We start from the raw sequence: 16,702 nt of genomic DNA, 5'->3' as shown, positions 1-16,702 counted from the left end.
TATGATTTCCACATTTTAATGTGTTACAAATTGATATTTTTAATTCTGATTGTTTAACATCTCTATACATAGTAGTATATAGTGCATAATACCTAGGGCCCATGTGCTTATAGTATAGCCTATAGTATAATATAGCCTTTCATCAGAAGTAGTATACAGTGGGGGGATTAAACATTCATGGGAGAGGCATAAAGCTATCCTGAATCTAAAAGCAAAACTGATGGACTGATTAAGGTATGAGTCTCTACATTTAGAAAAATGAGCAAACTCGATGGACTCAATAGTTTATACTTACTTTCAAATTATTTTTCTATGAAGTTTACTAAGAGACCCTCCAAATCAATTTAATCACTTAACATATATTTCAATTACTCTGTAAATGTTATTTTCTTACTTGTTTATACAGTTTTCATAGTTGAAGGTTGCCTTAAACCCATAGATAGAAAAAGTCACAATACTGGCGAATATAGAAGTCCCACTGTTGATCAAGGAAACAATGATGGCATGTCTTTCACAGTTGTTGTTAGGTTCATTATAACTTGCAAAAGCAATAAGACTTCCAAATCCAAGTCCCAGCGAGAAAAATATCTGTGTTGCTGCACTGATCCAGGTTTTGGGATTTGATAGTTGATCCAACTGTAAAATTGTGTAAACACAATTAGAATTATGCGGTTTTCAAATAATTATGTACTAATATGTTATTTATAATAAAGAAACCATGCACAAAACTAAAGTACCTGAGTGCTACTTCCAGCCAACTGCAATACATAAAAAGAAACAGGGCACGCCATGAGTTTTTAGGAAACTTTAATATAGTATTTCATATTACACCGAAGTCAGTCTGTATATCTGGACCACCACTGCCAGCCACAAATTTGTACTCCCCAAAACAATTTAACAAAAGAGCAGTACTCACCCAGCCGCACTCTAATTAACCCTGTCGTGAGCGAGCCCAGGAGTTATTAAAATGCACAGCCGTCGAGTATAGGACCCTTATGGCTGTGGTCAGTTGAACCAATAAGGCTTTTGTGATGGCCTTCCTGAATGGTCTCTCTGTGTCACACCTGGAGGATAACCTTGCGGAGTTTGAGGATGGAACCCAATGGCAAGGACCCAAAGGTCCCCAAAAGGGGTTCAGGTAGTTCTAAAATCATCACAACAGTAGTTGCAGGAATAAAATGAGGCATTTTTGTGAATCTGTCGACTACTAACATGAGAGTGGTATGGTGGTTGGATTTAGGCAGATCGGTGATGAAATTCATGGAAATGTCGGACCATGGTTTCACAGGAACCAGTAGCGGACACAAATAATCAGCAGGTTTGTTGCGAGAACTCTTGGAATGGGCACATATGTTACAGGACCGTACAAACTTGTGGACTTCTTTGAGGTTAGGCTACCAAAATGTTCTTTGTATTAAGTCTATGGTTTGTGTGATGCCCCCATGCCCAGCCGCAGGAGCGCCATGAAAGTATTGCAATACCTTAAGACGCACATCAGGATGTGCGTAAATCATATCTCCGTGGTAGTATAGTCCTCCTCTGAACTGCAGATTTGTGGTATCAGAAGGATCTACGTTGGATGAATGAAGGTGGAGGATGTCCCATATGGACCGTGTGACGGTTAAAAAGTGTCCTGGTTGAAGTACCGTATTCTCTTCATGAGGATGCGACGTTGGTGTTTCAAACATGGGCGATAACAAATCGGCCTTGGTATTACGGGAACCTGGCCTATATGTGATGTGTAACCGAAGGTGTGAGAAAAACAAAGACTATCTGGCGAGACGTGGGTTGCAGGCGTTTGGCAGTCATGAAGAACTCCATGTTTTTATGGTCTATGTAGACAGTGAAGGGATGAAGGGTGCACTCCAATAAATGTCGCCATTCTTCTAAGGCCATTTTCATGGCTAGCATTTCTCTCTCACCCACGCTATAGTTCCTTTCTGCAGGGTTCAGTGTCCGGGAGAAGAAGGCGACTGAATGGAGTTGGTTATCCGAATCATCCCTTTGGACTCTCCTACGGCAGAGTCAGAGGCATCTACCTCGAGTACGTACGGTCGTTGTGGTACTGGAAGAACCAATATGGGTGCCGAGGTGAACCTTTCTTTCAGGAGTTCAAAGGCTCTTCATGTGGCTTTGGACCAAACAAACTTCTTTTTGATGGATGTGAGTGCTGTGATGGGTTGGATGACCTTTGAGAAGTTTCTGATGAATTTCCTGTACAAATTAGCGAAACCCATGAACCTTTGGACGCCTTTTCCGTCTGTAGGAGGGGCCCATTGTAGGAGTGTGGTTATATTTTTCGGTTTCATCTCAACCCTAGTAGGGGAGGCGCATTACCTTAGACACATGCTCTCGGTGGGCCAGTAAAGATTCAGAGTAGATTAAAATATCATCCAGATAAATAATGACAAATTGATCCAACATATCTCTAAACACATAATTCATGAAATGTTGTAAAGTTGCTGGAGCATCGCATAGACCATAAGGCATCACTAAATACTCAAAGTGGCCATATCTTGTCTTCCACTCGTGCCCATCTTTAATTCTGACCAAGTTGTAAATCAATTTTTGTGAAGACAGAAGCAGAGCAAACACGTTCCATTAGTTCAGGTATTTAAGGTAAAGGGTAACTGTTTTTCACTGTTATATTGTTGATCTCTCTATAATCCTTACGGGGGCGTAGACCACCATCCTTTTTGGAAACGTAGTGATGTTTTTTCCTGGGTGGAGATTCCGAGGAGTTGTATGAGGTCAGCGTCCAGGATATTGCTGCTGGCGCCGGAATCAATCATTGCTGAAAGGGTGATGGGGTCGTCCTTCCATTGTAATGATATCGAAAGAGTGATTGGAAAAGTGAGAGGGTTTTGCTTACCCTTTGAAAAATGTGCCTTGGTTCTGCATTTGTTGGCGTAGTGACTTTTATTTCCGCAATATAGGCATAGGTCAAGGCTTCTGCGGCGTTCCCTCTCATCCATGGATAGGGGTCCCCTGATGAGACCCACTTGCATTGGCTCTTCCATTGTGTCCTTAGGGGTCTTTTTGACCAGTAGTCGTATAGCAGACCAGTTGAACGTAGAGGTGGTTTGCCATTCGGCCTTACTCTCTCGTAGTCTCCTGTCTATTTGTATGGATAGCTTAGCAAATTCATCTAACAAATTGGATATGTTGGTATGGGCTAGTTCATCTCTGATGGTCTCTGACCAGCCTAACCAGAACTGACCATGCAGTGGCGATTCAGTCCACGAAGTCTCCATAAAAATGCGTCTGAATTCTGCAATGTATTCCTCTACGGGTCCTTTATCTTTATTTCAGGGCCCTTAAAGCACTAGTAGTAGAAGCGGATCTGAAAGGGTCCTCATAGAGAGCGTCCATGGCTTGACGGAAGGAAGCCCATGTCTCCAGGATAGAGCGGTTGAATCGTTCTGGCATAGGTATTTGTGGTTCCGGAGCAACTGCTCCTTGAAGAGCCATGGACTCAGGTGACATAGAAGGAGCTGAGAATGGATCATGATGTACATTAGGGCTGCCTTGCATTTGGTGCATTTGTTGCCGTATCTGGTTTTGACCCGCTTGGACATCTTGTAATGACTGGTTAAAAGTTGGCATCTGCTGAGTGAGTGCAGCTACAGCTTCCATAATGGCTCGGTTGTTATGTAATGTTCGTAACCTGAACTTCAGATGAGGAATCCAGTATGCAGTAATAGCAACAAATAGGAACAGATAAGTATACTATCCAATAGAATGGTCAATCAAGCCGGGCCAGGAATGGAGAATTCAACGTAGTCAAGAACAGGCAACAGAGTAGAATAGAATGTTCAAACAAGCCGGGTCAGGAACGGAGAATTCAGTGTAGTTAGGAACAATCAAAGTCAGCAACAAGTAGTGTAAGATAACTACTACAGGAGTAGCAGCTCATCCAGTACAACAACGGAGCACTGAATGAGAGTCAGTGCTCAGTTTTTAAACTTGCCACGCTCCCAAGCCCCACCACCAGCCAATGACGTAGTGCTGTGCGCGTCATGTCTTCTCCACGGAAGTTTGGAGTAAAAAGGGGGCGTGGCGCACGTGCGTATCGTCCACCCTTTGGAGAGGAGGCACCAGAGGAAGTATACCACGAGTACCCGCTGGATGTGGGCACTCCGAAGCACAGCACCAAGGAGGACCGAGACTGGGCAACGGAGAAGGTAGATATTGAACACCCGCTATCCGCGGGTACTCGGGTGATTAGCTGCGTTGCGGTTCGGGATGTTGACGTCCTGGATCATGACAGGTGAACTCCATGCCCAAGAGGGTTAAGGCAGTGCTGGAAAATAATGGTGGCCACACTAAATATTGACACTTTAGGTCCAATTTGGACTTTTCCACTTAGGGGTGTACTCGCTTTTGTTTAGATATTAATGGCTGTGTGTTGAGTTATTTTGAAGGGACAGCAAATTTACACTGTTATACAGGCTGTACACTCACTACTTTACATTGTAGCAGAGTGTCATTTCTTCAGTGTTGTCACATGAAAAGATATAATAAAATATTTACAAAAATGTGAGGGGTGTACTCACTTTTGTGAGATACTGAAAATACTCAAATTTGGCGCCAAATGGGAGATTGATAAAGCCCACCGACAAAATGGCGGCACCCATAAAAGATACCAAAAATTTGGCAAACGCACAATACGCCACTTCCGGTTTCCTTTCTTTAGTCGAGAAGTTCTGATCTTGAAAGGAAGTGCAGAGTGGGAATGAGTAACAGGTAGGTGTATAACAGGCTGCCCTTTAAGCAGCATTTTGAGGGAGAAGTTTGGGGCTTCCTTCATAAGTCTTGCAGGAGGGGCCCTGGCATTTTTTTTTTTTACAATTAATGGAGTGAACAATGAATAAGTACGGTTACATTCTATAAAATATGATATATAGTTATATATAGACTATAGCTTGTTGCACAAGTGTATAACCATTACTCAGGCGTTTCTGATGAAAATTCAACTATTTTAATATACCTTTGGTGTAAACATAAATGCCAGTCCATTTATTGCTCCATGGAGTGTGAGACCTCTAACCAAGTATATAAGAAGAACAAGGTATGGTAATGAAGCTGTTACATAGACCACCTGTGAAGAAAATACTGCATTAGTTAAACTAGAAAATTGTCTTTACATCGTATTTCCATTACTGCAACTTACGCCTCTCCTTAAACTCATAAACTTTTAAGTACACTTTGCGTTTTCTTGAGTTTACATTCTACAATCAGAACACATTTTTTATATTGCAATATCACTTATTTGTATTTACTAGCATGCTCACAGGCAGGGAATACAGCAACTACAACCTGAAGGAAAGAGAGATCAACCTTAGATCATCATTTGTGCCATTGTCGTCAGATAAACCAGATAAACTTTACAGTAATCATTAAAAAAAAGTGTTGCAGATAATAGAATTCTTACCTGGGAATTCCCTTTCCTTGTCCATTTTCAGGTGGCACTAAGGAGAGATAGTCTCCACCCCTCAGGAATGGCAGGGCACCTCCCCAAATCCCCAGTTAGTTAAAAAGACTTGCCCAGAACAAACATGTAATAAACAACAAACGTGGGTAGGGAAAAATGTGCCACCTGGAAATGGACAAGGAATGGGTGGCGTAGCACTAAGGAGAATTAGCAAGAAAGGGATGGGGGCACTGCTTGTTGAAGGACCCTGTGGCTAAACTTGGCCTCTTCAGCAGCCATGACGGTGATGCATAGAGGATGTGTCGAAGTTAGTCCCGGTGGCTGCTTTACAAATGACTGAAGGGTCTAGACATGCAAGTTCGGCCCAGGAGGTTGAAACTGATCTTGTCGAGTGAGCTCTCAATTCGAAGAAGCTTATGGGAGGACCCTGGTTGAATTCAATCAGGTAACCCTGATGGATAATACGTAAAGTCTATGGGTCTGATGTAATCCGAGACCATTGCTGGGAGAACTTGGAGAGGCGTCCTCCCACTTGGTTTAACATGCAGTCAGAACTTCTTTGGCTTGTCATCCCTTTCCCTTCCTCTGGCTCTTTGAAATCTACCTCTGTATATACTGTCCCGAAAGGACTGAGGGTCAACCTTCCTTGTCCCATATGATGCTCTATTTCCAAATTGAACAGAAATCTCTAAAATAATTTGCAGGTCGTTTGATATACATTCTTTCCCTGTAACCCCCACCTCCCCAGAATATACTACGGTAGACAAGAATTGGCTACCTCAGAGGAGATAACCCCTTTCGGCCTCCAGAATCTGGAGGGGGGTTACAGGGAAAGAATATATATCAAATGACCTGCAAATTATTTTAGCGATTTTTGTTCAGTTTGCTCAGAGAATGTGTATTGTAAAATATCATGGAAAACAATCCAAAAAGGTGTAAGGTATTCTCTTTAATTTTAAATAACTTGTGTAGCTTTACTGTAGCTACATTTCTCAGAGTGATTAAATGGAGAATTTGGGAAAATCATATTGTGATATCCATGACTATTAAGCTGATATCAATTATGCAAAACAGAGGTTGGGGTTAAAGATGGTCTTAGATGCTGATAATTTGATTTAAACAAAGTATAACAGATACATATCCACAAACACTTAAGCCAAACATATCACTTACTTTTCCAGTTGATTCAGGACCTCTCAAAATGCAAAGGTATACAGCAAACCATGCTAAAATTAAGCAGACCGCCTGTTCCCATTGGATTGTCCCACTATCCGAAATAGATGATGATATATTTATGGTTCCCCTGTACCAGAAATATTGAGTAGGAGAGGACTTTTCACACTCTTCAATATAAGCAGTCATGTTGCTGTTCAATGGGCAGGTGGACCATGGCAAAGGATCCTAAGAAAATATAAGAAAATATATGACAAAATCAAAATATATAAACAAATTCTATGGTGGAGCACTGGAAGGTCTTGTCACGCCGGCAATCCGTCATAGAAGCCCCGGCAGAAGTGCAGGTTGTCTGCGTGCTTCGTGCAGACACGCACCCGCTGCCAGAGAGGAGGATCCAGGCCCCCTGCAGCGCTGCGGGGGATCTGGATCTCAGTCTTGTAGTCTGACCTCTATTTGAGGTCTGATTATAAAACGAGAGCATTTGCTCTGAAAAAAAAACCTTGTCTTATAATCGAGCAAATACGGTAATTTCAAAATAGAAGCCAAACACATTACTAACATGTATCAATCTGTTTTGCAACAAAGCAGATTGATACATTGGTAAAAGGAGTTTTTACCTGGAGTTATGAGCTGCCAAAGCACATGCAGAAGAGAGAAATGCCCAGAATATTTCTATTCAATTTTTACAGATGAAAATTAAGATAAGCGACCTCAGTTAGGAAAAAATACTAATGAGTCATTTGATACATATGAGTTTATTGAGGAGGACGTTCTACTTCAGCTGTCTAAGTTAAAGACAAATAAGTTGATGGGGCCAAACAGGATACACCCCAAGTTATTAAAAGAGCTTGGTGGTGTAGTAGCAAAACTATTAACAGATTTAGTTAAAGAATCATTGTTAATGGGAGTAGTCCCAATAGATTGGAAATTAGTGAATGTTGTGCCCATTCAGAAGAGAGGAAGTAGGGAGGAGTTGGGCCCGTACTACAGGCCAGTAAGTCTTACATCAGTAGTGGGGAAATTATTGAAAACTCGATTAAAGGATAGGATTGTTGAACATCTAATGTCACATGGGTTTCAAGATAAAAAAAGTTATTGCTGCTAAAGGTGGTTCTACAAGCTGTTGAATCATAAGGTGTACTTAGTTTTTCACACATGGTTTCTCCATTTTGGCTTTATTTTTGTTGAATAAATCATGTAACATAGTAACATAGTAACATAGTTCATAAGGTTGAAAAAAGACCAAAGTCCATCAAGTTCAACCTATATACATATTGTGTCCCTACTGTGTTGATCCAGAGGAAGGCAAAAAACCCTTATGAAGCAGATGCCAATTGCCCCATACCAGGGGGAAAATTCCTTCCCGACTCCAAATATGGCAATCAGAATAAATCCCTGGATCAACGTTCTGTCCCTATTAATCTAATATCCATAACTTGTAATATTATTGCTTTCAAGAAACACGTCCAGGCTCCTTTTGAACTCTTTTATTGAGTTTACCATCACCACTTCCTCTGGCAGAGAGTTCCATAATCTCACCGCTCTTACTGTAAAGAACCCCCGTCTGTGCTGGTGTAGAAACCTTCTTTCCTCCAGCCGTAGAGGATGTCCCCTTGTTATAGATACAGTCCTGGGTATAAATAGGTCCTGGGAGTGATCTCTGTACTGTCCCCTTATATATTTATACATAGTTATTAAGTCCCCCCTAAGCCGTCTTTTTTCCAAACTAAATAACCCCAATTCTGATAATCTTTCTGGGTACTGTAGTCCTCCCATTCCCCTTATTACTCTGGTTGCCCGTCTTTGAACCCTCTCCAGCTCCACTATATCTTTCTTGTACACTGGTGCCCAGTACTGTACACAGTATTCCATGTGTGGTCTGACTAGTGACTTGTACAGGGGTAGAATTATTTCCTTGTCGTACATGGTGTATTTACCTGGTTTTAAAACCTGCTAAGGGACAGATGATTGTTATTATGCCCTGATATGTAAAACCACAGAATTTAACCCCTTAAGGACAATGGGCGGTCCCTAAACCCATGGAAAACAATGAATTTTGAGCCTGTACATGTATGGGCTTTGTCATTAAGGGGTTAAAGAAGGTACACGTTTTTTCACAAAACTTTCTCTTCCAAAACATGTGCTTTCCACAACTTTCCAAGTAAAACTTGCATGTTTTACTGCATACATGAGACTTCTGTTACAGAGGAGAGATTCACAAAGGCTTCCTCTGCAGAGCATAGAATGCTGTTGATTGGTCGTATAACCAATGGTGTGCTACCATGGCAACTACTGCAAAATATTGTAAATCAGCTTGTCAGGATGAAGGAAAATATGTCTGATTCTTGCTAACATGAGTCACAGAACAGTTGCCCACTTACTGTCAAGCCCTCAACAAAAAATAACATTATTTTTTGACCCCTTAACGACCAATGACACGCCAGGCATGTTGCGGAAAAACAGTCACTTAACGGCCAATGTCGTGCCTGGCATGTCATGGCATTAAACAAGCTTAGAAACAATGTTTCTAAGGAGTCAATGCCCTTTTTAAAAGAGTTTAGGAGGCGATCAATTATTGTCTTCTAAGCTTCAATGGTGTCGCTGAAATGTCTCTATAGCGAGGCATTCAGCGAAACCAAAAACCTACCCCAGGATGCACTGTGGCCGCCCAGCTTTCTAATCACAATGTTATAACGATGAAGTAACACTTAGGACAAGAGGGCAGTATGACCAGATATTAAAGTTCCAAGTTGAAAAATATGAACTTCCCAAATATGGCATTTTACCTAAGAAACAACCCAGCAAACCCATGTATGGATGGTATCACTGTACTCGGGAGATTTTGCTGAACACATATTGGGATGGTGTGTGGCAGTGGCATATACCAGGAGCTGTAAATTCACACCTGAAGTACAATTTGTGTGATAAAAACACAAAATAAATTACTACTGCAAAGTTTGACAAAAGGTGGTAGTTTTTATTATGAAATTTGCATGTGACTTAATATTTACTAGTAAAACTTTTTTACTATAGGGTAGTCTTATATTCAGGCTTTTTTTTTTTCCTAAATGAATATTCAGATTTTGAGGGGTCATCTTATAATAGAGCAAATACGATATATGTATATAGATATATTTTCAAACCTTTCACATTTTGGGGAAACTAAGTCGCATAGTAATAGATGCAAACATCCTGTGTTAATTTGCATATATCACGGCATTGTATTGCAATTTAGAACCTCAAAGTAAAAGCAGACATTTCAAAGTGGTTCTTATGCCATCAGTACATGCCATAGTGGGTTGAATTTTAATGTGGCATTTGTTCCGTAAATTGTGCAGAGAGAACCAAAAAACTGATTAGCACAAAGAGAGATGGCAGACTGTCCAAATAAGAAAAAGAAGCACTTCACCCCAGACTACATAAAAAGTGTAAAAAAAACCCAAAACAACATTCTAGCTCGCTGCACTGTTTGCATCAGTGATTTCTTAAATGACCTAGTGAGATTAATAGGTGTGCATAAATCTGTTATAGTCTCACATTATTATTACTATATATATATATATATATATATATATATATATATATATATATATATAACTATATATTAAGGAGCTACTGTATTGTATGTAGGTGATGAGGCCAAACTCCCTGTAGACATGTGTAAAGTAGTTATTGAATAAAAACAATACTCCATAGGTTGAATAATAAGGTAATATAATATAGCATAATTTAATGTGAAAAGGTGTCAGTACATATTTTAAAATGACTGTAAAAGACATGTTGATCAGTGATGTAACCAGAGTTGCAGTCGCCCGGGACAAAATAAAAATTTTGCCCCACCCCAATGTAACCTTTCCCCGCCGTGACAAATATCAACTGTTTAAATTTTGCTAAGATGCACCATTTGAACACAACCCCTTATCAAACAGTTAATGTAATGTAGCTGTTCTTCTATATATGTTTTTTTTCTGTACCTAACACTAAATAAAAAAGTGATCAGTATTAGCTGACTGAAAAGAATGAGAGTCTTCAGGCAAATGAGCGAAGGATATAAAGTGTTTAAATTTTGCTAAGATGGACAGTTTGCTTGTACAGTCCCTAATCAAACAGTTGGGCTACTAGGCTGTAGTTGTCTAATGTCGAATTGTTCCTTATATACTTTTCTTATATATATATATATATATATATATATATATATATATAGTTTAGATTTAGGCTATTTTTGCCTAATAGGTGTCACTGGTCTGGATCCCAATTTAGGCTATTTTGCCTAATAGGTGTCACTGGTCTGGATCCCAATTTAGGCTATTGTGACCCAATAGGTGTCACTGGTCTGGATCTCAATTTAGGCTATTGTGGCCCAATAGATGTCACTGGTCTGGATCTCAATTTAGGCTATTTTTTTTGCCTAGCAATAAAAAATAAACACCAGTGCACGTGAAATATGTAGTAAACAATACTTCCTAAAATCTGTACAGCTGCTGCCCAAAAAAACACTTCCTCAAATGTTCAACAATTCAAAAACCAACGATATTGGGGCGCTTGAAAATAAAAGGGAAAAATAACACACAATAGTGTAATACAATAGATAATATATGTAAAAATAAAAAAAAAATGGATGCACTCACAAAAAAGTGAATACGAAAAGCTCCTCAGGGGTTAAAGTTGATAATCTTTATTTCTTCATAAAATCTGTAGAAATTAACATAAAACCAAAATAGTGCAATATCTTCAAGTAATGCTAATCGCAATAAAGAAAATGCACTCACAGTCTTGCTGGCATAACCAAAATGTTATGCATAAAACACACAAATTAAAATCTGTACAGCTTCAACACTGTGTAGGTGTCTCTCAACGCGTTTCGCCGTTTTGGCTTCCTCAGGAGAGTATTGTACGTAGAATCGGTGTTGATAATCACCTTGATCGATAAATAATAATACAAATCCGTAGTCCCGGTGTATGTGTCCATCGTATATCCGTAGAGGAGAATCCTACTCGCCTCTGCACGTTAGAGAAGAAAAGAGGAATCAACCATCGAGTTGTAAACCCAGTCGAGCATCGTCGCCATCCACCTCTCAGTTAAGCCCGCAACCCCGTGCCGTTGTCAATGGGGTTACAAACCCAGTAAGGTCTTGCAAAATGTCCCGAAGATGTTGAGTTTTCATTCGAAGGACAACAAGATGATAAATTAAGGGAACAGAAACATCGGTATATTCAAAAATATTAAAAAAGGAAAAAAGGAAGAAGAAAGAGGATAACTCGTATTTAACCTCCTATAGTATATTTATGTTTCCAGGGTACATATATATTGTCCACAAAGTGTTTGTGGCCATTTAAAAGTTCTAAATTTATAAATCCATTCTGTTTCTTTTTGAGACAATACTTGTATTATGTCTCCCCCTCGCCAGTGTGGTTCTGTTAGGTCTATGCCTATTATTTTAAACTCGGGGGGAAAAAAATGATTTACAACTATTACAATGTCTCGGGATGCTGTGTTTCAAATTATTGTTCCGAATTCTGCCTAGATGTTCCAAGGCCCTTACTTTTAGTTCTCTTGAAGTGCGACCTATATACTGTGTACCACATAAATCAATACCAAAGTGAAACCGTCCGTGGAAACCCTCCGGATGCGGGTGTCAGTGTGGCAGAGCCTGTCCTGGTGTGTGTGTGTGTGTGTTAGGGTGTGGTGTGGCAGAGCCTGTCCTGGTGTGTGTGTGTACGAACACAGAAAAGAATCCCAGCACTCCAATCAGCTTCCAAGCCTTAGGTTACTTTATTCAGAGAAAGCAAAAAAAATAAATAAAAAAAAAGCAACGTTTCAGCCAAACAGGGCCTTTGTTGCTTTTTTTTTTTTTTTGCTTTCGCTGAATAAAGTAACCTAAGGATTGGAAGCTGATTGGAGTGCTGGGATTCTTTTCTGTGTTCGTATACTTCAAGAGGGTTAATGCTGTCCCTTTTTTCCTGCTAGCACCCAGCTTCCTGGGAGTTGAGTGCTGAACCATTTTTTCTTTTTTTTTTTTTAAACTGGTGTGTGTGTCTGGTGTTGGTGTGGCAGAGCCTGTCCTGGTGTGTGTGTGTGTCTGGGTGTCGGTGTGGAAAAGCCTGTCCTGGTGTGTGTGTGTTTGGTTATCCGTTTCCTTAATTTGCAGTAGGAACTATTTAATTTTTACTTATCCAGAGATAAAACACCCTCCTGAATTTGTAGTGACTTCAGGGGACAAAACATTCAAGGCCCTGAAATCATTTAGTGGAAAAGATAAGGTATTATTTATTTCAAGGATTAGTTGCACTAAATTGTGGCTTCAGGCTTCCCATGTTGAATGACCAAGTATTATGTATGTGTATGTACATATATGTTTTTTGATAAAAATGGGCTGCTCAGTCTGAAATGCCCGGGCCTATTTTTTGTCCCAGTCCGGGCCTGGACTCCTCCTCCGTACCTGAGATAGGGCAGGACTCCAAAATACTTAAAAGCCCCTCCCCACCTGCTATCCTCAGTAAATAACAAAGACCACACAGGAAAAACAAATCTGATACAAAATTCTTTATTGAAAAGGAAGGGATGGAACAAACGTGTCACCAGGGATCTGCAGGGAAAAGAAGCTCTCAGTAAGTAGAACTTACTGTTTTCCTGCCATCCCTAGTGACACAGATAGATATACCCAAGACGAAGGGTGGGAAAAAACATACTCATTATGCTGCTGTCGGTCTCCATAGATGCCTGAAAACCCTCTTCAATTGAGAATACCACTACCTGGAGAGAGGTGTATGCTAAGGAAAGACCGAACAATGTTCCTCTAAGCAGGGATTGTATAAAAACATTTGCAGAAATCTTTTTAGAAGTGGGAAATATATTTTATATTCTCCACATAGATGTGCGCCACTTTTGTTATACTGTATTTTACGTCTTACAAATCTGTTCGGGAGAAATGCGACCCTGTAGCGTAGAGTGAGCTCTGATCCCCGTAGGTTGAAGATTGGCCAGCTGCAGAGTATGCCAGGCTAATGGCTGACACAATCCACCTAGCAATGGAGCGCTTGGAGATGTTCGAACCCCTGCTGGGACCAGAAACTGCCAAAAAACAGCTGAGAAGACTTACGTAGGGGACAAGTCCGTTCCAGATAAATAGTAAAGCATCTCTTAAGGTCTAGAGTATGCAGAGCCTCCTCTTCAGCAGACCGTGGAGATGGAAAAAAAGGTAGGCAACATGAACTCTTGGTTTCTATGAAAAGCCGACTGAACCTTAGGAATTAACTCTGGAGGCAGAGATAGGACAACTTTCCCCCGAAAGAAACACAGGAAAGGATCTTGCATAGACAGAGTCTGAAGCTCACTGATACGTCTAGCCGAGGTAATAGCCACCCAGGGAACCATCTTAGTGACTGGCCGTGGATGAAGTCAACCCCCAGTAAGGCACTGAGAGCAGAAATCTGGACCTTGAATGTAGAAGGTTGTAGCCCAAGGTCAAATCCTTCTTGTAGAAACTCCAGAATCGATCCCGGGGAACAGGAGGCCGGTAGAATCTGTCTGGAATCACACAAACTGCAAAATCTTCTCCAGACTTCCACCCTCCACCCTCTTCCTACTGTGAAGAAGAGTCACAGTCACTGAAGCAGAAAAACCCAAGCCTTCAGGATCCTGCGCTCAACCTCCAGGCCATCAGCTGGAAGATCTCTGGATGAGGGTGAAGAAACTGGCCCTGACAAAGAAGGTCTCTCCAAGCAGGGAGCCTCACAGGGCTGTCGACACTGAGGTTTATTAAGAGCACTGAGCATATTTAGATTTCATTAAAGCCTTTTTAGGCTTATCCTCAACAGAGGGAGACTCAGAATTATCAGGAGCCAACATAATAGTAAATAGTAAATAATAACAATAACACCAGATGCAACAGCAGGAACTGAAAAGTAAAGTACCTACTCACCCATCCATTTAAATAGGTAATCAGACTGCAAGCCGCAACAGTGGTAATTTGGCGCCAACATTTTTAAAATCGTCCGAAAACGAGGCTTGGAACGCACTTCCGGAAGTGTGTAATGCTCCTGGCCGGAAGAGACGCCATGATAGCTCCACCATGCTACGGTAGAAGCCACTGACCTGAACTCCTGCCATACCAACCGCGGGGAGGAACAAGGAGCAGCAGGCACCCGCCATCCGGCTCAGGTGCAGGGGTATCCCCCCCTAAGGGGGAGTAGCCCGGTGAACCGGCTCCGCCTGGAGCCGGAGAAAATAATAAAGAGGAGACAAGTCCTCCCTACCTGATGAAGGGCAGGAGAAAAAACTGAGGATAGCAGGTTGGGAGGGACTTTTAAGTATCTCAGGTACAGGGGAAGAGTCTATCTATGTTTTACCAGGGATGGCAGGGAAAAATTGATCACTACCATAGGTAATATAGTGACAGCTAAGGACATTACAATATATTGGAAGAAAACAAGAGGCCATTCTAAAATACCAGGAGTGGATAAGGAAGGCAATGACCTAGAAGACTCTTTGGTAAAACAAAGTGCCCTAAGGAGGAATTGATAGAGATCAAACATCTTCTGGGGTCCTGTCAAGTGATAGCTGTCAGAAGACAACAAAGAAAGAAAGTCAGAACCGTTGTTCATCATCTACCAGAGACAAAAATTATCCAGAGATGAGACGCCTAAGACGCCAATAGCGCTTAGCAGTATTTCAATATTCTTGCACATCTCGGATTGTTTATCATTGCTGCTCCTGTGCATGTTTCCCCTTTCACCAAGATGAATTTCCACATACTTGTCAACCAGCTATGCAACTTTCTTCCACAATAGTAAGATAGACCCTATCCATTTTAAATGACAACTCCACAAAAGTGTCTTACAAGCTTCCCTGAAACATTATTTAGTACGCATCAGGGTTGAAAGCAGACCCTGCCTTTGTTTTACCTTCTATTAGTCCAGGCTTAGCTCCTCAGGTAATTCACAGTAGGGGCAAAGAGCTGGCCACGGCACAACTTGTGGAGAAAGCCGCTGTGCCTCTGTGTACACATATGGTTTGACTTTTACGGTGCAAATTGCTGTATCACAATGAATCTACTTTACAGTTTTATGTCAACAATAATTAAACATGTTCATGCACTTAAATGTATTACAATAGTAGTATTTTATAAAACATATCTTGATAAAATAATTTTATACATACCTGGAATGAGTGAAATAGGTACCAGAAAGCCCAGGAATTTATTACATTGTAATAAATACACAGGAAAAATGATATCATAACACTGGCAATTCCTGTGGAAACATAAGATATATAAATGAGATGTAAGCATAGGTTTGTATTTATGTCTCTATGGCATTTCACCATGAAAAAATATGCATTACAAGTCTGACCCAGGGGCGGACTGACCCATTGGACACTCCGGCACAGAGTCAAAATTTTAATATGCTTTCAATGAGCCTTTGCACTACCCAGTTTTAGTTCTTATTTACAGTGACAGGAAATATACCATATTTGCATAAATGCTCTGAAAAATAACCCTCGTCTTATAATCGGTGTCGTCTTATAATCAGACCTCAAATAGGCAGCTGCAGGGGACCTGGATCCTCCTGCCCCCCCCCACTTACCGGTGCTTCTGAGTCCCCGGTGTGTAGCGTGTAGATGTGTACGCGATTCGCGTAGAGCTCTACACGCTGCCCCGGCTACATGACAGGGGACTCAGAAGCTCCGGTAAGTTTGGGGGGGGGGGCCGGGGAAGGGAGTGTTAAATGGGGGGCATAAGGAATTTCTGTAGGCAGAGTGCTCTGTGAAATGCCTTTTAACCCCCTTAATGCCACTCTGCCTCCAGAAATGCCTTTTAACCCTCTAAATGCCAGAGTGGCATATAGGGGTATAAGGCATTTCTGGAGGCAGAGTGGCACATAGGGTGTCAAAAGGCATATCATGGGGCACAGTGGCATTTAGAGGGTTAAAAGGCATATCATGGGGCACAGTGGCATATAGGGGGTATAAGGCATTTCTGGGGTAGATGTGCATAGCTGGGGGGGGGCAGGTTGGAAAATAGAAGGAAATAAAACCAAAGTATTTTTCTCAATCATAGCTTTTATTAAAAAAATAGTTTATATGAATTAACA

At 41.0% G+C, this 16,702-nt stretch overlaps 1 protein-coding gene across 1 annotated transcript in view; it reads right to left on the bottom strand.

Annotated features, from left to right (window-relative positions):
• Positions 1-16,702, bottom strand: part of LOC149274085 (sodium- and chloride-dependent transporter XTRP3-like) — a 122,626-nt gene that overhangs the window by 23,736 nt on the left and 82,188 nt on the right. Inside the window, exons 4-7 of the mRNA XM_089505849.1 lie at positions 15,771-15,862; positions 6,608-6,835; positions 4,991-5,101; positions 395-636 (exon numbers count right to left, since the gene is read on the bottom strand). Coding sequence (XP_089361975.1) covers positions 395-636; positions 4,991-5,101; positions 6,608-6,835; positions 15,771-15,862 — 673 coding nt within the window. The remainder of the gene's footprint in view (positions 1-394; positions 637-4,990; positions 5,102-6,607; positions 6,836-15,770; positions 15,863-16,702) is intronic.

This window comes from Sceloporus occidentalis, unplaced genomic scaffold (assembly GCF_023333645.1).
Source record: "Sceloporus occidentalis isolate IW3139 unplaced genomic scaffold, rSceOcc1.0.p SCAF_348, whole genome shotgun sequence".
Lineage (NCBI taxonomy): Eukaryota > Metazoa > Chordata > Lepidosauria > Squamata > Phrynosomatidae > Sceloporus > Sceloporus occidentalis.
This window is presented reverse-complemented; position numbering and strand designations above follow the sequence as displayed.